Source organism: Chelonoidis abingdonii, chromosome 6 (assembly GCF_003597395.2).
Source record: "Chelonoidis abingdonii isolate Lonesome George chromosome 6, CheloAbing_2.0, whole genome shotgun sequence".
NCBI classification, from domain to species: domain Eukaryota; kingdom Metazoa; phylum Chordata; order Testudines; family Testudinidae; genus Chelonoidis; species Chelonoidis abingdonii.
The window spans coordinates 99721093-99744365 of NC_133774.1; the positions used below are offsets into that span (position 1 = coordinate 99721093).

General features: G+C 40.4%; 1 protein-coding gene across 3 annotated transcripts in view; it reads right to left on the minus strand.

Moving 5' to 3' along the window:
- Positions 1-17680: 17680 nt before the first annotated feature.
- Positions 17681-23273, minus strand: part of ALDH1A1 (aldehyde dehydrogenase 1 family member A1) — a 95522-nt gene continuing 89929 nt past the window's right edge. For all 3 annotated transcript variants that reach the window (XM_075067278.1, XM_075067277.1, XM_075067276.1), the window contains 3 exons: positions 21825-21982; positions 20280-20354; positions 17681-17939 (listed from right to left, as the gene is read on the minus strand). In XM_075067278.1, the coding sequence (XP_074923379.1) occupies positions 17867-17939; positions 20280-20354; positions 21825-21982 (306 nt within the window). In that variant the 3' untranslated portion in view covers positions 17681-17866. The remainder of the gene's footprint in view (positions 17940-20279; positions 20355-21824; positions 21983-23273) is intronic.

Genomic DNA, 23273 nt, shown 5'->3' on the forward strand with positions numbered 1-23273 from the left:
TGTGAAATGCCTCTTTTTGCAGCTGAACATTGAAGCCCTTGCCTTGTCATGCAATACATAGCAAGGGTCCTGCCATATGCCATCCAAACAGGGACTGCCATGGCAATTCTGATTCCCTGCTACCTCAGGAAATCTACACTAGACACCTGCCAAACAGTTGCAAAAAACAAACATCCCTCCCATCCCCTCTAGCCAAACTTCCTGTGTGCTGTAAGGAAGACTAATAACCCCCCACAGCTAGCTGTCATTTTGCAATGTGGAAAAGGTCCTTCCTAGCCCCTTGAAAGGGCACTGGCTGAAATCCAGAGCAGAGTGGGAAATCTAGCTATAAGAAACAGGAAAAACACACACAAAAAAAACCCCCCAGAGAAGGGTGGATGGGACAAAGAAAGCAGGTATGAATGGCAGCCCAGACCCAGCAGGGGGAATATAAGTTGCCTGATTGTTAACAGATGAAGTAGGAACTCTGAGATATTAAGATAACTGTTTTATTATTATTGTCTCCATTTTAGTATTTACATGGGGCTGTAACTTTAGTATTCTATGATGGGCCAGAGATATATCGCAAAATCCCGTCACACTGTTTTTTCAGATCTCTGCCTAAGCAGTGGCCTTTTCTACCATGTTTACAGTACAGGCTAACATTTTTGAAGCTATCCTCCATTGTTTGAAGGTATCTTTGCATTTTTGTTCCTCGTTCCAAGCCATCCTGTTGGTATCCTCAGCTGCATGGCCCAAGATTCAGTGCACACACTTCTCCCTTCCCCACATCTGCCCCACCCCAGGGGTACAGTTCAATGAGGGATGGAATGTAAGGTGGGGGGTCACATATCCAGAAATGTGAGTTTGAGGACAAGGGATGGAAAGGGGAAAATTGCATATGATGATTTCCTGTTAAATGGCATAGCGTGGCTCTGCGCTGTGCTCTAAAACAGTGGTCCTTAACCAAGGGTCCATGGTCCCCTGGGGGACTGCGAGCAGGTTTCAGAGGGTACTCCAAGCATGGCCAGACTCACTGGGGTTCAGGGCAGAAAGCCGAAGCCCTGAGCCCTGCCACCCAGGGCTGAAGCCAAAGCCTGAGCAATGTAGCTTCGTAGGGCCCCTGTGGCACAGGGCCCCAGGCAATTGTCATGCTTGCTACCCCCTAAAGCCAGCCCTATATGCAGAAGAACAGATGTGACACAGGTGGGTGGGGGTGGGGGCTCAGAAAGAAAAAGGTTGAGAACCCTTGCTCTAAAGCATCATAAACTTGCCCCCAGTTTAGATAATTGGATTAAATATGTTTGTATTTTATATAAGGAAAGTCCTCCACTACCTCCAAAAGTAATGATATCCGCATTTCCAATGCATGGCATTTCTCTCCTGTGCTGACAAACCAAATGAGTTAAAGTAATGTCACACAATGCCCTGCTGGAAGGCTAAGATCTCCTTTTATATAAATCCTTCTGCAAATATTCCTCTAGTCTACTGATCTGTCTCTAACTATTGCTGCATTTTTGTTGAGCAATGTATTTCTATTGAATTATGTCAAAGTCGAGAGTATATAGAGTAAATGGTAAATAAAATCAGCTTGTCCTGGATTTGGAATCAAATTTCAACTGGATAAGTCATTGTTCTGCTGATTTCCCCTTTGAAAGCCTCATTGCTATGTAGTGCTGTGTGCCCTGAACACTGTGTCTCATGCAACCTGGCCACAGTATTAGCTTCATTTTAGTGGCAGATGAACTGATCTCCTGTGTAATGAAGGTATTTCTCTTGTACTGACAGCCGGAGAAAGACATATGCAAAATGTGCATGTATCATAAGCTTTCCCAAATCTGGACCTTAGCGTTCAGAAATCTGGGTGTCTGCATGAACCCCTCTAAGCTTAATTACCAGCTCAGATTTGATCTCGCTGCCACCATCCAAGAATTTCCAGGGTCTTGGCTCCCTCTGCTCTCCCCAAAACCTTCTCTGGGGAACCCCAAGACTCAGATGCTTTGAGTCTCCAACAAAGGGAAATAAACCATTCCCCCCACCTCTCTCCCACCCAGACTTTCCTCTCTGGGCTAACCTAAGAGTTACTGATGCAACCTCTTTACATCACAATACCAAGAAGCATGTCTCCTCTCTTCCCCAAAGCGACAACAAATACAAGGGAACAGAAATGTCTCTCTCTCTTCCCCCTCCCACAATTCCCTGTGGCTGCAAAGCTTTACCCTCCGTAGATCGAACAAAGAGATTCCCCTTCCTCTCCGTTCCTTAGCCTACCAGGAGAAAAACCTCAAACAGGTTTTAAAAGAAAGCTTTATTATAAAAGAAAGGAAAGACCTAAAAATCTTCTGTATCAAGGTGACCATATACAGAGTCAATGCTTAAAGAAATATGAATAAACAGCCTTATTCAAAAAGATACAATTTAAACATTCCAGCAAACTCCACCCATGTAAATACAAAAAAAACAATAACAGCCTATTGGTTTTTCTACCTTTGTACTTACAACTTGGAAACTGAAGATTAGAAGCTTGAAGATAGAAAGAAAGAAAAATCCCCTCTCATAGCTGAGAGCCAGACAAAAGACAAAAGCCCAAAAAAATTCCCTCCCCTGAGCTTTGAAAAATCCGGTTTCCTGATTGGTCCTCTGGTCAGGTGTTTGGTTCCCTTTGATAATCCTTTACAGGTAAAAGAAACATTAACCCTTAGCTATCTGTTTATGACAGAATGTGTCTTTAAAATTCAGTTTAATCTTATCTGGCACCACACACTAGAAAATGCTGTTGTCATTAACTATATGGCTATTGCAGGATTCCACTTCATGGCAGTTAAGAGTGGTTAGGTGCCTTATCTGGGTGCATTTCCATTACTTAACATGTCAGGATTTCTTTTAAGTTTAACCTTTATCCTGAATTTCCCAAGTTTGTTTTGAAGATTACTACAACATCCCTGTAATCTCTCTCCCCCCCACCCCAGTTTACTGATATGTATGCTCAATTTGTACTTTCATTTAATGTAGGTTTTCTCTGGGATTATAGAGAGAGAATCTATAAATCTTGAGGCCTCGAGCTTTTGGATGAAGGTGGTTGATACATGTGAAGTATTATTATAGGTTGGATAGGTGAATCTTGTGATTTCGTGACACATCTGAACTATGCCACCACTAATAATGCAGGTTAAGCGAGAGAGAGAGAGTGTGTGAGTTTGCATGTGTAAAAAGACCACCATTGGCCTCCGTTTTTGCCCCTTTACACAATCTATTGATGTGTAAATCTTCTCTACTGCATCTTCCACCTTCTGGAACAGCTTTTGTGCATCTTTCTGCCTTATCAATTCCCCACTGAATTTGAAAGCTTATCTGAAAACATATCTTCTCCCTTGCCAGCAGGGAGTCTTGATTTCTTTCAACCACTCCTGTTTATTATTTTTTACTTTGCAACTTTATTATTTAAGCCAGTAAGACAGTTAAAATATGAACAAGATTTCTCCCTGTGTATCTTATCCACATGAGAAATCCCATTGACTTCAGCCAGTTACTTCCGTATAGAAGGTGAGCAGGATTTGCCCCTCGTTCTGTGCATTTTATGCATGTGCGCACTCTTTCTCTCATGGAGTGATGGCCTTATTGCACTGGTTTTTCAGCAGCAAGTGATTTCACAACTGCCGTGATGAGTAAAATTTAAACAGATATTTTCTGTTTAATCATGTAATGGCTTATTTATACAATGGGAATTTTAGTTTTAAATATTTAACTTGTTTCTGGATTCACTCAGCTCTTTGCTCTTTGTTCTGTCCTCACATTTGTTATACATTCCCCTGGTTGGATGCCATTATTAAAAGTCTCACCTTCAAAATAATTTATTCTACACAACATTCAAAAAGAAAGGTTTGTTTTAAAGATGACCAGTTGGTTTGTTTAACAAAAAGAGAACTAATTGGAATCTTGTTGGTTCACATTTCAACTTATTCCAAGCCTTTCAGATGAAATATGCTTCTTAAAATGTAAAACAACAACATTCCGGAGTCAACGAAGCAACAGAACTCAGTGGACAGTTCATTCTTCTGCCTAGAGCTCAGCAAGATTCAAAGGGGATTGGATATTCATATGATTTGAATATCCAGAATTATTATAGTTTAATTCTAACAACAGTTTGGGAAGGGAAGAAAACATCATGTGTCACGGCTTAAACCACTTCTAATTATTAAGGATTAAGATGAGATCTTCTTATAGAGCAAATTACCACACATCTACCTACGATAGAGTTTCTTGCAGCTTCCTCTGGAGCATCTGGATCTGGCAACTTTTGGAGACAGATGGACCATGGGTTGGTTTCAGTATGGTACTTCCCATGTTCCTATATCAGCCCAACTCATGTGCCTAGTCAGGGATGGTGCCCAATTCAGTACTCACTGATGTCACTGGCAGTATCTCCATTGATTTCTCTTGGTGTAGAATGGGGCATTTGCTGAAATGGCTTCTTTAAACAACTTTGGGAACTTCTAGCATTCAACACAGTTCACTGCCTGAGAGCATTCTTAATGATCTGTAATAGTTTTTATGCAAGTGTTCCAATGCAAAAAGAGTAATTTAAATTTCTGGGTCAAATCCAGTCACCCAGTTCTCCTTCCAAGCAGCTGATCTGGATGCTAGGTAAGTGGATAGGGGAAGGAAGGACAATTTGAGGTTGCAGTAAATGTCATGGCCTTAATAGGTACCCTGAGGTGGGAGGTGAAGGGAAGATCTGTCCTGCCCTCATTATTTGTCCATCATTACAAACACTTCCTTTTTTCCAGAGCCACATTATCAGGATAAATTATACGTCATCCCATTCTGTTCTGATAAATAGATTCCACTGTATCTATAACATACCATATAATAGGATAGGATTATTGATACATAAATTATGTATATATGGGTCATGGGCAATAAGTACTTATTCTACATTTCATCTATGTGCACCCTTTACAAGATAGTACAACAAATACATTAATTAAAAATAAAAACCTTTCAGCTAAAGAAGGGAATATCTTAAAAAGAGAGTCACCTGAGACATCTGTGGTTCTACATGAACCAATAGTACTATCCCTAGCCACAAAGTAACCACCTGGAAACCACAATAGAGGGATCAATGCCCTGTCATTCCAGGCTTGGTATTTAACAAGGCACGGGGAAGTGACAGATAAAACATCAAGGTTTAAAAAGGGTTCTGCTTGATTAGTTAAAGTGAGTACAGCATCCATGCAAAAGAAAGCAACATCGTGCAATTATTAAGACAGGAGCATATGATCAGACATGATCAGTCTTACATCAATGAGAGATGTAGCTTACACTTACCTGTATCACTGTTACTGAACCTGTCACCCAAACTTTCCTGTGTTTTACTGTGCACCTGGGATCAGAAAAACCTTAGTCTGAACATGTTTATGACTAGTGTGAAGTTAACAGGAGCTACTGAGTGATCAGTGACTTTGAATTTCAGGTCTTTTATTTAAGTGTCGGAATATAGATTTAGGAGCTTAAATTTGAGCTTTTTTAAAAATCTTGGGTACTGTGGTAATCTGTAGTGCAGAGACAAAATTGCTCACCTGTCTCTCACTAAAACACTTGCCAAAAGGGAAATGATAGTGATATGATAGAGAATATACAGTATTAGTGTATTAGAACTGAACAAGTAATTTGCAATGAGTAATTTTCTCTATGAATTTAGAACCCTTCTTTTCATGAGGAATGTCTGCAAACTGATCATGATTTCCTTTAATTTATTCATCATTCTAATGTATTCATTAAATTATTTTTATCCTGTGGATTAACCATGCTGTACATGTCTGGTACCCAATACTGAAAAGCTGGGCTCTGTTGGTTAGTAATGATTGGTTGCATAAGCCAACTAGCATTGTTTCTGTTCCCTTGTTTCTATTCCCTGATTTGATGACCCGGAGCACCTGAAGAAGCTAGTGAGGCCTCCAAGGGGAGGCAGACATTCAGGGAAAGGTAGCAGATAAACAGGATTAAGGATTCCTTTTTGTGCCAATCAGGCCATCCCTGAGGCATCATTCTTAGAAAAATCAGACTAGCATAAGTATTGTCTGGGTGCAGTGTTCAAATCTAGTTTTCTAGCTTCAGTCAGTAATTCCATGTACCTGCACAGTCCTAGCTGTAAAGGACACAGTCAGATCCTTGCCTGGCTCAGATGACAGTCTCCATTCCATGAAATCCTGTCCAGTCCCCCTTGACGCAACCAATCTCATAAATTAGACCACACCCAGTGTGACTACTCTCATGCTTGCATTTACCTTGCCTGTCTTAAAGTACTCAAGTGCATGACCTTAACTTACACTTCCATACCTTTTATCGTGAGGAAAACTGATCTTTCATAGAAAAAGAAAAAGGGGATGTGACTGTGGCTCCATAGGATTCATTTTTCAGTCTTATTGAATATGTGTAGGCAATTATTGTGGAATTCTCAAAACTTTACAATTTATCGAGTTCCCCTCTATGGTAGTTTCTCAGAAATCCATTTCTTATTTTGATTTATATATACAATGGCTCAAATTCTGTTATTAATGTGGAGTAATTCCATTGATTTCAATGAGATAATAAACCTTATGCTTAAGGGTTTAAGGCAGTCTCTAATTATTAGGCATACTTTGCATGGCAGGTTATTCCACATCTGCCTCCTGTGGAGTTCTTGAACCTTCCTCTGAAGCGTCTGTATGAGCCACTCTCAGAGACAAATACTGAACTAGGTGGACCATGGATCTGATTCAGTCTGGTACTTCATAGACTTTAAGGTCAGAAGAGACAATCATGATCATCTAGTCTGACTTCCTGCACATTGCAGGCCACAGAACCTCGCCCATCCACTCCTATAATAAACCCCTAACTTCTGGCTGAGTTACTGAAGTCCTCAAATCATAATTTAAAGACTTCAAGTTACAGAGAATTCATCATTTGCACTAGTTGAAACCTGCAAATGACCCATGATACAGAGGAAGATGAAAAATCCCCAGAGTCTCTGCCAATCTGCCCAGTGGGAAAATTCCTTCTTGATCTTATATATGGCAGTCGACCCTGAGCATGTGGGCAAGACCCACCAGCCAGACACCTGGGAAAGAATACTCTGTAGTAACTCAGAGCCCTTCCCATCTAAAGTCCCATCACCCACCATCGGAGACAGGGCTGGTGCAACCATTTAGGCAACCTAGGTGGTCGCCTACGGCGCTGGGATTTGGGGGCACCATTTTCTTTGGCAGCCACTGTGGCGGCCGGATCTTCGGCCGCCCCTGTCGCCACCGGCATTTAGGCGGAGGAAGCTGGGGCAAGGGAGCACGGGGAGGGCCACCTGCAGCAAGGAAGGGGGGGCACACAGGGGAACTCCCCGCCCCAGCTCACCCCTGCCCTGCCTCCTCCCCGAGCACGCCGTGGCTGCTTCACTTCTCCCACCTTGCAGGCTTGCAGCGCCTAAGCTGATTGGCGCCGCAAGCCTGGGAGGCGGGAGAAGTGAAGGAGCTCACACCTCCTCTGTCTCCTCCCTGAGCACACTGCAAGGGAGGCGCCTCAGGGCAGAGGGAGGTAGCTGCTGCGGGGGGAGGTACCTTGGGGGGGGGGCGCAAGGTGAAAGTTTCGCCCAGGGTGCAAAACATCCTTGCACCGGCCCTGATCGGAGATATTTGCTGCTTGCAGTTGTGGATCAGCAACATGCCATTGCAGGAAGTTTCATCATACCATCCCCTCCATAAATGCATCAAGCTCAGTCCTGAAGTTAGTTAGGTTTTTTGCCCCCACTTTTTCCCTTGGAAGGCTATTTCAGACCTTCATTCCTCTGAAAGTTAAAAACCTCTCTCTAATGTCAGCCTAACTTGTTGATGGCCAGTTTATATCCCTTTGTTCTTGCCTCCTATGTTTAACGGAGACAATCCAATTTATACTGGTGTAAATGAGAAGAATTCGGCTCAAAGCTTTGTTTACTCAGTCCCATCCAACTATGTTCCATCTATCTATGCAACTTGTCCTTTGAACCTGCTCAAATTTCTGATTTCCCCCAATGTGGATTCAAAATATTTGTTCATTTCACTTACCATTATGTCTACAAACAAGCAATGTTGCAGATGAAAATTTTGGTTGAAGTCTCTCCTCAATATAATAAATTGTTAAATCACTTTGTGAGATCTTACATACACATCCTGAAAGTACAAGTCTAGAAAAAGTAATGTATTTTCTTTCTATTCTGACTCTGACATCACATGAGATCCCTGGAGTCATGTCAGAAATGGCAAAAATCATTACTATGTTGGATAATGGAGGGTTATTAATAATTTTCCCTCTTGATGCCAGATGACTGTAGTGCTATTAACTCAGATATTAGACTGGGCTTGTGCATTTATCTTTGAAAAAAATAATCAATAAATGGACTTGAACCTAAATTCAAGTGAGAAAAGGTCACTAGCTCAATAAATTTTCATGCCCATTCATCTGAACTAGAAATCCAATCAAACAGGTATTTTAGCTATGCTGTCTAGTGGCACTTAGAGCTAAGAAAAGTTAGATCTCAAGCCCATTTTCTGTCAGGAGTAGTCTATATTTAATCCTCTCTTCCTCACATGCCCCATAAGAATCTGGGGATGTTTATAAATTGATAAAATTTCTTTGTGGATCAAGAGAGGCAAATTTTGATAAATAAAACCCCTATTAAATAACTTCTTTTCACCACTCCACTTTTCCTGATTGAAAATAAGGAGAGAATAATCCAATTATTTCTCCTATTTGTTTCTAAAAGCTTTAAGTTAGCGTTGGTTAAGAATTTTCCATCTAAGTTTTTTCAGTAGAAAATGCAGTTTCTGAAAAGTCAAGATTTTCTGAAGGAAAATTTCATATTGAAACAAATTAATTCAGTTCAGCATTAATCTGTGTCTGAGCTGCTGTAGTGCCTCATGGGAGTTTTAGTTTGAGAGACTCATGCCCCCCGTTCTCCTCTGTGGGCAGTGCCCTGTCTGGACTACTTCTTCCATGATGCACTGCAGTCTCTCCTCTGGTAGAAATTCCATGGTGCTTCATTGAAGTCACATGGCCACTATGCATCATGGGAGATATAGTCCAGGCAGGGAGCCCCCGCGATGGAACCAAGCCAGAACAAAATGTTTTTAATTCAGAAATGTCTAAATGTTTCATTTTGGTTGAAAACATTAAAATAAAAAAAATGATTTTCCAAAAAAATCTTGATTCAGAACTTTCTGTTCAATGAAAAATTTCAATATTTCAAGTTGAATCCCAATTTGAGATGAAAATAAATTTCAGAATATCAGAAATTCTGATTTTTTACCAGCTCTATTATAGGTACATTATTTGCTTTTATACAATTTGGAGAAGCCTGAGAGCAGGATGATCTCCAAATAATGAGTGCAATCTTAGGACATGAACAGAGGTCAGGGCTATTTTTAAGTGCATCATTAATCTTGATTTTCTTTTTTTGCAGCTGTGGACTGATATATTTTATGAACTGAATATTTATATTAGATTCAAAGTTTTTGGAACTGACCTAAAGGGATTACATTTGCTTTGTTGTTGTAGCCATGTTGGTCCCAGGATATAAAAGAGACAAGGTGGATGAGGTAATAGCTTTTATTGGACCATCTTCTGTTGGTGAAAGAGACAAGCTTTCAAGGTGACCTTGGGCAAATCATTTCACCTCTCTGTGCTTCTGTTTCCCCACAACCTCATTTTTTGCATCTTTTATCTATTTAGACTGTAAACTCTTCAGGCCACAGACTGTCTCTTACTACTTCATTGTAAAGTCTTTCACATAATGGGGCCCTGATCTTGGTTGAGGCCTCAAGTGCTAAAAATAAACAATAGAGAGGTATTGATTTCACTACTAGACCTCAATCTTGCAATGAGCTGTGAACATAGACTCCCTTCCTCATACTCAGCCTCATTAACTACACTGGATCTCTGGGCAAGTGGAAGGACTGGATCCACCTGCATGGACCTCACAGCAGGATTGTGATGTAACAGGTCTTAATACAAATTTAGATTTCCAGCATCAGCTGCTTTATTATAGCTAATGCTTTATTATTGATCAATTATACAGCTCCTCAGAGTGTGACACAGCTTTGTAGATACATATAACAACAGATAGATCCTTGCCCCAGAGAGCTTACAAGCTATGGGTTTGATCCTGCAAAGAGATCCCCATGAATGGACCCTGACTTCCCACACAGGGTCTCACTAGAGCCAAGGGAACTGTGAATTGGATCTGGGTCTGAATGTGCAGATCTTTTGCAGGACTGGGCAAACACTGAGAAAAAGGAATGAAAAAGAAGTGGGAAGGGATGCAGAATGAGCCCTTTCCCCCTTTTTCTGGTAGCATTTTATGGCCACTGTGACAAATAATAGGAGCAAGGAACAATGAGTCACCTTTGTAGTGGGCCCTGCTCCTTCTTAAATGGGCCGGTCACCCAGTGACAAGCTGGGAGAGATAGAGATGGAGCAAACAGCAGCCAGTTATATCATCTCTGTGTTAAAGCTGCAGTTGTGTCTCTCTGCCAGTTTTAAAGCAAACACTGCTGGGAAAATTTACACATCATCTTACACGTTCTTTTGGTTAAATGCATGAGCACTCTTCAGTCTTTGAAAAAATGCTGTAATGTTGGATTTTTTGGGGAGTGTGGTGGAAAGCAGCATGAGAATTTGCTCCCTACCTTAATCTCTCTAAGCCAATTTGGGGTCTGAGTTGCTCTCTTGGAACTTGAAATTGGCATTTGGGCTGAGGTCTGTGAAAGAGAAAACAGCCTGCATGCTCTTTGTGACATCTCTGTTCCAAAAACAAGTTGCACTGAGAACATCGCTGATATAATCTGAAGTGGGAAGCCACCTTGCAAGGCCCTGACATCTGATATCATTTGGCAAGGGGAGTTCTTATCAATTAGGGAGTCATCAAGGAATTTGCCTAGTTTCAATGGTTTGTTTCAAAATATGTAATGCTTAGCTAAAATCACCAGATTATTCTGAGTGGCTGGACACTTCTTTTGATCAATGTGCATCAAGCATTCAGTTATAACTGTCAAGGAGTTTATTATTTTGTCATAATAATAATAGCCTATATTGAACAAACGCTGGTGCATCAGGAAGCACATACATTCAAATATTTACTCTTGTTCAGTCTTATTGTAATGGTGGCTGTTTGTCTGCCTGTCTATGAGTAATGTTTGTTTCTGATGAAACATGAAAGAGAGTCCGCAACACATTCAAACCCATTTCTGGTAGGTAAGTCTCACTGAAATCAACTCCATACCAACATGTCCAAGGGGTTTGTCTCCTCTAGCTTGCCTGTTTCCAAAGCTCTCTCTTTGGAAAGTTGTGCTACTTTAGCAGCGTTCTGTCCTCTATCCCCAAAACCCCTGTTGTATTTTGGCTCGCACATCTCTTAAATCTCCCTGTTTGCTGTATGAGCTCTGGTAATAATGTGCAAAAGCAGCTGTGGTCTCTTCTGCTTTCTAGGTTAGTTTATTGTACTGTGGGTGAATCATCATTGTCACTGCCCTTTGAGGACTGTTTCATTAGCTGGAATATCAACAATCAACCCATTCTATTCCCAGGTCTGTTTATTGAACCTGTATGCCTGTCCAATATTTCATACACCAAATGATTTATGTCTTTCCTACAAGTTTGTGTAACACTTTGATTGAATCCATTTGTGTTGGGCTTCCAGCTCTTTAATTTTTTGTTTCCAGAGAAGTTTATTCATCAAGCCCCAGTTTCTTTCTCTGCCAGGCAAAGGCTATATAATTCAGCCTCTGAAAATGTTTTTTAGGGCCTCCCACTAAGTTCCCAGAGAACTATCATTCCCAATTTTCAGAGAGCCTGCTTTCACTCTGACAGTGACTTTAAAGTGGGCTTTTCCTTAAAAGGAATGATTTAAATGTCAGGTTTTAGTAAATGGCTATTAGGCAGCCTTCAAGCCAGCAGAACTGGCATATGCCTTGAATGAAAAGAGAGGACATTGCAATAATTGTGCAGGTCCAACTGGTGGATTTTTCAGGAGGAACCTCTCCTGGAATGGATACGAGGGACTGCTGAGAAGCAAATTTTGTGGCTTCATCTTTCACAACATTAAATTCAAACTCCTCATCCTCCCCTGAAAAATCCTATATAATCTCACCCTAATCCTTAGCTCTGTTCTCATTTGGTCTTGCTTCTTACATTCCTGCAATTTCTCTCACCTTCTTTTTCTCCCATGTGGCTTTTATGCAGCCCTCTAAACCTGGATTAGTTTCCCCTTCCACCCCCTTTTTGGCTGCCAAGTTCTTGTGTTTCAGATCTCTCCATAAACTCTGCTTCATCAGGGAATTATCATTTTAGCCATACCCAGCAACCCCTGCACCCTCACTGTCTGGTGTGGTTTCTTCCCCCTCTTGCCTTATATCTTAGGATCTGAATCTTCCACAGCTTGGGTGCTAGGTATCCCGGGATTCTAAGAGCTACATTTATTTGGCCTTAATTGGCTTGCCTCTCTTGCCATGTTATACTGCCACAGGTGTGGTCAGCAGCAGCCAAGCTAGATCCTCCTCATTATAAAAAAGAAGGGGCAGCTGGCAAGGTGTTCTCTGGCAGGGCTGCAGGGACTCTCTCTCTCACTTGGTCTGAAATAGTCAGAATTTGGTGATGTTCCAGGCATACTACAAAAGACAGCTATTTGAGAGGGCTGAGGGTATGCTTCCTTTAATGAAAGAGGAGTGGAAAGGAGCTTTGAAGGTAGCTGGCTGGCTACATTCCTGTTTAAATGACTACTTGAATGTTGCTGCAATTGAATTGCATTAATAATGGTGTAACATGGCAGGGCTTCTTGCCAGCCCAAGCATACACTGCCATGCCCAGTCTCCTTTAACAATGTCCACACATAAGCAAATGAAAACATTCCCTTAACTCACCAACTGTCTGAAGTGTTCACAGTTGTCCCACCCAGGGTCTCTGGTGATCCTACTTTGAGTCTCACAACTTCCCAGTAGCAGCTAGCTCTGCTACCTCCCTTAGCTCCAGTGACCCACCCCAGGTATTAACTCCACACCTCTGTGGTTTCTACTTCCCAGGCACAGCCTGTCCCACTTCTCCTCCCTTTCCTGCCCTCTAACAGGTCTCTATAGCCCCGGGGTAGCCCTTCCCCCTTAAATTAGCTCAGTTGGGCTACCATCTCTGACAGGAGCGATGTCTGGTCTACTCAGAGAGACTAGCTGTTCTGTGACAGTTGAATGGGTGTCTTTTCATTATATAAATCTAATATATAAAATAAATTTGGCAGGGGCCCCGGGAACAATCAGTTTTCAGCTTTGAAAACAGGTAGCTAGACCACCTCTCCTGTGAACCTTACTCTAAAATGGTGGATACAACTTCACAAACCTGCTAAATAACAGATGCCAGTGAGAGGCCTGATCAGCCATTGCCATTCTCCTGTTGTATACCATTGACTTCAGTGGCCTTGCATTGGCAAAAACCAAGAATAACACAGTAGTGAATTAGGGCAGAAAGAAAAGGTTTCTTTAATTGCCTCCGCTATACTTGTAAGCATAAGACCTCATTTATGCATGCACAAACTAAGTAAGTACAAGCCATTATATCTATTTGAACATGCCATTGACAAAGGTTGTGCATGTGGATGGATGGAGTCCATAATATTGTGGCATAGTTAAGGAGACTCTTTGAACGTTTAATTGAAAGTGCTATGCTCTCATGTAGCCCCCAATTCCCTCTGCCACTCCTGAGGACAGCCTTAGACAGGTTGTAACCACTGCAGTTCTGCTGCATGGATGGGGAGGGACAGGATACCAGGAGTTGATTCAGGGGATGTGCCCCTTATGTGCTCACAGAGTGAAGCCTTGCCCAGGGCTTCTAGTCTGACTGCTGTTAGGATCTATTTAGAGGCAGGGTGGGTTGTGGCTGCAGGATCTACTGCTTTGAACATCCTCCAGTTTAAACCCCTCTCTCTGCTGTGGAGAGTGCTGGTACAAGGGTCAGTGATGTTGTAGTAGTGTCACAAAGTGGCTTTGCTCCTGCTCTGTACTCTGGAGAGGACTCCTCCAGTACCCAGCTGGAGTTACTCAAACTGCATATTGGGGCAGGATTTGGACCTTTATGGATAAGACCTTCCATATATTCTGAAACTCTCCTGAGTTGAATGTTTTTGTCAGACAATCAGACCCGACTAACCTTATGTTACCTGAGCTACAGTATCTTGGTTTGCCTCATTCAGATATATCTCAAATACTTTGGACAAACACAAACATGTTTAGTCTTTTTAGTCATACTTAATTGCCTAAATGTGTATTTCTTTACATTGGCAGTCCTTGAAAACAACTTCAGCATGGCATCAGATTAACCCAGTGTTAGACAGGTCTCCACTGGAAAATGTTGTGTATTTCTATTTGGCTGAATGGCAGAGTTTGCCTTTACATAAACACACACACTCATCTGACCCAAGATGTTTGCAAAGACAGGAGCATAAAGCCTGTGTGAGATGCCAGCTAGCTGTGTATGTCCAATTTTCAAATGATATTTAGTCATTGAAAGAGGGCACTTTTCATCTGCAAAATTGGAAATATGTTCAGATTTCTTTTGTGTTAGAAACTGCCAAACCACAAAATCAGATTTAAAATACTGCATAAAGCTCTAACATAATTTTTAAAAACTGAAGGCCAGGAGAGAAGCATGTATATATCTGAGGGTATATATCTCCAATAGCTCTCTGTTTCTATGCCTTCTTTTCTTTTTCTCTTTCTAGGGTGAAATTTCAGAAAGGTGGTCACTGATGGCTTAATTTTGCTCCAGTGGGCCTTTTGCCACTGACTTCAGTGGGAGCCAAGAACCATAGCTTTCTAAAATCCCACCTCTAGACTCTACTTTGCCTTGTATCTTGCCAAGTCTTTAATTCTTTTTAGTATCCATGTTTCCACTGACTATTTTTTCTACATTTTTTTCATCTTTAAACGTTTTGCTTCATTTTCCCCTCCTGAACTGCTCCTTCCTTCTGTCTTTCTTTCAAGGTTTTCTTTTCTGATTTGGCCTCTATTTTACGATCAGTGTTTTCTCTCTTGCTCTTTTCCCCCCTGTACAATCTCCCTCCACCACTATCACCTTGCATTTCTATTACTGTTGATTCCCCCTCTACTTTTCTCTCTGTTCAATTTCTTCTACAGCCCCTTAGTCTTCTGCTAATGGGAGCTGGAATGTGGATCCTGCTTATTCTCCAAATGTGGGTGGTGATGAAACTGTTCTGGAGCATGAGTGAGTTGATTTGGGGGTATCATCTTCCAGAAAAGGATAATATAGAATCCTGTGCAGATATAGGTCTGGCCACCAAGACAGAATCCTGATCTTATCTTCCCCATAGTCCAGGGGAGTTTGTTAGTATCTGGCGAAGGGGCCAGATGTGAAGTTCCAATCTGGGTTTTGGTTGTGCTGACAAATGTATCACAAGCTATGTCTACACTGTAACGTAAGCCCAAGGTTAGTAGCAGTCAAGTTAGCAGACTCTGGGTTCTATAATGCAGGGCTTCAGTGTCTACACTTGTAGGAATGGCCCCGGGCCCACAGGCCTGGGTGCTCCTTTAATTGGAGCACTTTGTTCTTGTTGCAAGCTGGGCACACTCGGCCTGCTTATCTCAGGAACTTGGCCTTCCTCCATCCTCCCCCCTTGCTTTCACACAGACGGCCCCGTTTGCAGCTGGCAGTGTTTTGTAGTCTCCTTTCTCTGCTGTTTCTCACAGAACTGCTGTGTTTACAGCTGAGGCTGTTTTCGCAACTTGCTTTTCTGTTTATGCTCGTGATGGAAGATTTTTGTAAGAAATCTTGATTTGTGCTGTGCATTTGTGCATGTGTAATCTTAGATAATAAAAGAGGCAGGTGAACTCAGAAAAGCAGCTTTTGGCTCCTCGGATTTCTACAACTTGGCGTCAAGTCTTTCCTTCATACACTCATCCGTAACCCCAGGTTAGGAACTGGTGAACCCTGGGTCCCAACTTGGGCTTCAGAATCTACATTGCATTATGCAGGCCCGAGTCCAACCACCCATATCTCAGATGTCCTAGCGCCTTCCCAAAATATGGCTGCTCTAGCCCTTTGTTTGTGGTGCAGTGTGGGAAAACTTGACAGTCCACCAAACTTGACTGTGTAAAGGACAAAGAAAATTGACCTGTGGGATACTTTTGGCAGACTCCCAGAGCAAGAGTCCAGTAGGGCTGAGTCTACAGTGCAAAGCAATAGGGTCCAAACCCAGGGTCTTGGCTTGACTCAAGCTCAGACCATCCACACCATTGGAATCCTGGTCTGAGCCATGGGTTAGCATGATTTGTGTGTAGACAGAAGGGGAGTTAGGCTTGAGTCTTACACCCCTAATAAATAAAATCATCTTCCATTCTGTACTGTGCAACAGCCTCTGTATTGTACATATTTTCTGTTTTCTAATGTACCATATTCTAGCTAATGGACAGACTACACTTGTAGAGCTGTCAATGGGGAGGGAGAGCCAGTGCAACTGCTCTGGGTCTTGACTTCAACAGAGTTTAGGACCACTAAGCATCTCTGATAGTGGGTCTGTGCTGTTGCAGCACTCTCTGTGCCTCACGTGCAACTCCAGGTTTAGCTAGTGGCTACTGATGTTGCTGCAGGCAGCCTGCAGTGGGAGGGTGTGGGCAGAGGTGCTGTATGATAATATCAACACACGGTGCCTCCACCACATAGTACAAGGAGCCCTATTGTGTGAGAGTAAAAATAGGGGCGAGAGAGGCTGAGAGAAGAAGGAGATGAAGAACAACAAGAGGGATCAGGAAGAAGAGGAGGGGAAAATAATGGAGAGATGAGGTTAAAGAGAACAGTTGGAGAAAAACATTGAGGGGTGTGTGTGTGTACACAAAGTGGAGAAGAGAAACAGGACAGAGAGAGAGAATGCAGGTGTACCACCCCAAAGGAACTCTGCTTCTACTTCTTGTCTGTCTTTCTAGGGGTTTATACCATGTTCATGACTGCAGTCCTTATTTGGAGCAGCTAGCTCCTCCTATTGCATTGCCACACTCTATCTTTAGCATGGCAGCTCAATAAGAGCTAGTTTGAGTATGTCACCTCATGTTGCAATTTACACCTCCACTTCTAAGCGTAGACATACTCTAAATGCTGGACTCCGATTATCCTGGTCTCTGTACATCTATGTATTTGTTACAGTTTTCTTCTGTAAGCAACATTGTCAAAGAATTAGGCAGTTTAGCTTTCCTAGAGTCTACTTAATATACTTATAATGACTTAAGCACATTTAGTTGAGAGAACTGCCTATTCTGTAGCATCCAAAATATACTGTACAGTGCTCAGTGAAAACTATTGCCATTTGAAATGTCAGTAAAAGAAACAATATTAGATTTGAAAGTAGATTTTAATAAGGTTTACATCCAGATTACATGTGTGGAGTACTTAACATGATGAACAGATTCAGCATTCTTAGAAATGAATCCAGAACAAATCTATGATTTTCCAAAGAGACAGAGAAGAATATTGATTTGATAGTAATTTGTAAGTGCTTTTGCTAAGGTCCTGAAATGTAAAGCCAGCTTGTCATCTAATATTTAGAATAGCACATTAAATCAAACCGCACAAGCTATATGTATTGGAAAAAAAGACATTTTCATAGCACTACAGATATCTCCTACTGAAAAAATAGTCCTTTCTCAATAAGAATTTCCCTTTCTCAGTTAATTACATGTAAAGTTTCTACATTAATCTTGATCATGTTAATGTAAGCAAATTCCTTGTTTGCAAGTTAATGAATAATTTGGGATGTAAAAATTTTCACAACACAATTAACCTTTGCAGATTTGCTTAGCATTTTGAAGATGCTAAATTCCGCCCTGAAGCAACATTATGAATTCTTCTGTGGAATTTTGATTGTGACAGTCTTAACCTCTGTATATTCGTGAATGCCATATTCTCCCCTAGATAAACAAGAAACAACAATAGCATTCGCTGCAATGCTGATCATATTAGTGATGTCTCAGAATGGATCTGCTATAGCACTGTGCAATTGGCCACATTTTCTTGGCCTCCTTGGAAGTTTTCAGCATAGCTAGGCTTCTGCTGGATGCTATTTTCAACACAAAAGCAATTACTTCCCAGGAAAAAATGTGTCAAAGGACTTCCATTTTGGTATGAAACAATGTTACTAAAGAAATTTAGCATATCATTAAACTGCATTTCTGAGCCCCAAATCAGAAATTTGTCACAACATATACCCACATGCTTACAGAGTTACCTTGCAGGGCCTTCCTCAGCTGTCTGAATTTTCCTAAGATTCTTATTCTTGGGTTAATGAAACACATAATGAAACCATTACGGGAACTTTTAGTCACTAAAGAAATTGTATATAACATTATGTTTAAATATTGTTCAGGCTTTGACATAAACCAACAGACGTCAGGAAACAAAGTTAAATCAGACTGACCCTTAACCTATCATGGTGTATAAGCTTCACTGTAATGGTTACCCACTAAGTTTTCTTTTAGCTTTAGTTCTAGATATAGCCTGACACATTCACTTTTTTGTCCTCTGTGTTATTTATCACACATTTGCTTGTTTGTGTGTCCTCTCCTTGAAAATATTTTTGCCAAATGTTGTGTGTAGAAATATAACACAAAATTGTATTCCTTTCCATATGACTTTTCTCCATAAATTCTCATTCTCTCTCTCTTTCTCTCTCTCTCTCGTTTGGTTTACTTATGACTCAGATTCCTACGTTAGATACCCAAGCCAATGGAAATGTTGCCTCCTGATTATCCTTTTATGTCTCTCCATTAACTTTCATGATGAACTCCTACACAACATGAGGAAGGAGATTTTCAAAGGCACTAATGGGAATTAGGTGCTCAACTTCCTTAAAAACCCTTACTATAGAGAATACCAGTGTTTACATTATTTTTGTACAATTTCCAGTGGTGAAATCTTTCTCTAATAACTGTATGTATCTCCTGATTTCTGGAAGGGAAAAAAAGAGTGGTTTCTAAAGACAGTGGTTCAGAAATGGCTGCCTCAGGTATTTGTCACATACCATATTTAAAACAGTCTTTAAGCAATAGCTTAAATCATCATTTGTTCACTTTGAGTGGGATTTTCAAAAGGACCTAGCTTTGGCCTAGCTGTTCCATTCAAAATTAATAAGAGTTTTGCCAAAAGAAGCAGATTGAGGCCAATACTGAGTGCTTTTGAAAAATCCTACTCATTATCTCCAGAATGAGAGCATTAACTCACATGCAGTACACCTGTACATATGTTGTTATCAAATTAATTCTGTTATTCTATGCAAGTATCTATCATGAGACTTAATGAAAGGGAAAATATTTATTGTTTTGGCTTTACCCTTCAATTAACAAATTAATGTAGATGGAACATTGATGCTGTGGTATATTGGTGTTCTTTAGAAACTTAAAAATGGCTACTCTCAATGTATGTTCTGAAAATCAGAAGGCATAATGCTATTTAATGCCACAGGCTTACATGATATCAGATGTTTCATGATATTATTCATTACATGACTGATCACATATGCTAATATTACAAGTAGGGATGAGTGAGCTGGCTCAGATAAACCAACAAGTGATCCAAAAGGAATATGAACCAAACTTCAGAGATTCAAAAGAGTTTGGTTTGCTTTTCATTTATATGTACCTCTCCACTTTGTGGTTTGGGTCAAAAACAGAGGTAGAAGGACTGAAAGACTGTGAAAGGTTATTTCTGTAGCTACTTTTGAGTAAAGTGGAACTGGGAAGCAATTTAAAAATGTTGTTGCCACAAGCCTGCAAACCTGGAAATGTTCATCTAAACTAAAATGAACCTCCAAAACTTTTGAAATGTGTGCCTCACTAGTTACAATATGCAGGATGGGTTGAATTTTCAAAAACTGAGCACCCAAAGTGGAATCCACAAATTATACGTGAGCTTTCAGGTAACTGTATGAAAGCATTCCTGTGTGCACACAAAATGGAAAACTGCACCCACAAATACCAATTTTGCATGTACATGTGAGCCCTTATAGCTCACCATAAGTGCCCATTCTTTGAGACACTGGCTACAGTGTCAATAATTTAATTACTGACATTTATGAAATGTTTGCCTGATGCTATATGTAATAACAGGAAAGCTCTGAACTATATGACACTACAGACCCTAGGTAAAGCGTTCTAGTGAGAAATGGTAAAAGTGGTCCCCCAAAGTTGAGTTTTGGAATTCCTGTGAATGTCATGCAGCTAAATCCCAGTGTACAGATCTGAAGCATTACTTACATTTCTCGTCCATTTCCTGACATTTTAAATCCTCCAAAAGGACAGTGAGCAGACATTGCACTATAGCAGTTAACCCTGAAAAAGAAAGATGATTTTACACATCACGGGCCATATTCTCAGCTGGTGAACATCAGTATAGTGCCTTTGATTTCAGTAGAGCTATGGTGATTTCTACCAGCTGAAGATCTTAAATATACTTACCAGGTATGTCGTTCATAGTTCAGTGAAACAGTAATACTTGCATTTACAGTACTAGACATTGGATTTGTATTACAAATTTAGAGTCTTCAAGGGATAATGATGATTTTATATTTGTAACTGACAACTATAACAAATCTCCCTCCTACTGAAAATCTGTGAAGTTCTGGCACCATTTTTCAGAGGCCAAGGAACAGTCAGGTTTATTCTCAGAAACAAAATCTAGGGTCATTTCACTATTCACTCAGGATATTCTGTTGGATTCTGCATGACAGTTCCACTACATTATATTATTTGCTGTTTAGGACAAGAAGCCTCAGTAGAAGTGTAATTACCTATGGCAAAAATTGTTAATAGGGCTGAAAACTAGCAGAATTAATAGTGTGGGCAGAGGCAGCCTTCTACTAGTTCAATTGATTAGTTGACTCAGTCCTCCAGGATTTTCAACTGAGAGATTCTTCATTTCTACTTTGTTTAATTCCCTTCTCTTTCACTGCCAGGTCTCACTGACTTCAACACTGGCAAGTGAGTATTAGGAAGAAAACAGAGATTTCAACAGAGAACAACATTTATTTGAGACAAAAAAATATTTTTTTAAATTAATCTCTTTAAATGTTTTTCGTTATTGACTACTGGGATGCTTCACATTAGTTCTCTCTCTAAAGGGTTTATACAATTTTAAATAATCTAAAGAAAAATACTTACTCTTGAATCAAAACCCTAAAATTACTTTTGTAAGAAGGTGCATTTGTTTGGGTTACCAGTAACCATACATTAGTCACAAAAGAATACAAATCTAATCGGACAGGAGACTGGTGCTAATTGTGTGGTGTTTAAAATCTAACACAAAGTAAGGCCAAGCTTTGGGTCCTTGAAAAATCTGTCTACCCCTTTCACTATCATGTGTCACTTTACTGGTGCACCAGGCCCACTCTCAGTGTGGAGAACTGCATTATTTGAGTCTTTCTCTCCATTCAGCTCATCCCCAGGGTGCCACTCCACCAAGGCTGATGTCTGAAGCATTTTAAGAGAATGGGCTTTTTAAGGTAAAGTGGGAAACTGAGTTTTATGAACTGAATTTATATTGTGCTATCACACTATTGTGTATGGAGAGTTCATCTAGTCACCTGGATTTTCTAACTGGTAGATTCATGAGAAATACTACATAATAGCAAATGAGGTATTGGAGGGCAAGGGAATGGAATCTGCCTCCCTAGAGATCAGAAAGGTTTAGAAGAAAAACATATAGTAAGTCATGCAATAAAGTGTTGTTGAAATGGCTTCCTATTTCAGCATAGGCTACTTATAAATAGTATCAATGAGGGACATTAAATCATTGTTACATACCATACTGTTCCAGCCTGAAGAGCAGTTGCAAATGTCAATGCTTTATCAAGGTCTTTTGTAAAAACTGCTGCTGCTAACCCATACTGAGTATTGTTTGCCCTCTTGATAACTTCATCTACAGTTTTAAACTTCATGATTTGCTGCACTGGCCCAAAAATCTATTTCAGATCCAAAAATAAATAAAAGTGGTTAAAATCTGTGGAAACATCAGCATGGTTTACTGTTTGAAATAATTTATTTCAAAAGTATTTATTTCTGTCACATGAGTCTTATTCCTATGTTATTAGTCAAATCAAGAAAATAGACTTTAGGGCATGATAACTAAATGTTCAGTACTATCCTAAGTGTAAGTGAAGTTAGAATAATATGGAGTCTACAATTAATTAAAGTAAGATGATTGTAAACAAGAAAATAATTAAAGAGAAACAGAAGATCATTTAATACCTAACATGAAATTACAGGATGTTACCAGATCTGTTCAGTGTTCCAGTGATCTCTTAAATTACTTTTTTTTTTGTCAACTCCATTTTTTAAATTGAAAAAGACATTCAACTTTTCCTCTCATAAACCTTGTATTAGCGTTTTATCTCCACAAGTGCCTGTGCAACTAAACAGGCAAGCCAAGTAAAATAACTAATTTTACTCTCCTTCTAGATGTTACCTATTACACTGGAAAATATTCCATTAGACTCAGCTCTTCTTCTGTTATTGGGCAATTCATTTAGCTCTGTGTTCTCAGCCAGAAATTACAGTGCTGCACCATTCAGTACTTCTGTAACTAGGGATAGGAGAATAGTACCACATAGGCTCAGTCTTGCTCCCACTGAAATTAATGGGAGATTTATGCATAACTTTACTAGAAGCAGCATCTAGTCCTAATTTTGCAACTAAGGCTATATGAATTGGTTTGGATAAAAGAAGCAACCACCTGAACATCCTCCCCCACCCCAAATTAAAATTGAAAGTCAACCTCTGAGGTTCAAAATTGTAAATTAAACTTCAACATTTTTAAATTGTCTCTGCCCATCCTGGTTTCGTCTAGATCAGTGCAGATAACAGAAAGGCTATTCTTGCGGGAGTGATGCCCTAACGGAAACCAGTAAAACTGGTGAGGAAGTATATTTCTGTGAGACTTGCCACCTGACTTCTAGACAAAACAAACAAACAAAATTACCAAAACAGCTTTCAAATCTATTTGACTGGGAGGTGATTTTTAAACCACTCTCCTGTTGCTCCTGGCCCTTCAGGTTTCATTCTAGAAGCACCAGGGCTTTTTTATTCCCTTTAAATTAATCTGTTGACAGCCAGATTGTGAACCCAGGGGGGAGCAGCTACTCAACAAAATAGTTCCACGGAAGTCAGTGGGACTACTGCAGCAAATAGCTGCTCCTCAAGGCGTTCACAAGCTGTTCCTGAAAGATTTGTTTTCTCTGCTGTGTGTTACCCTAG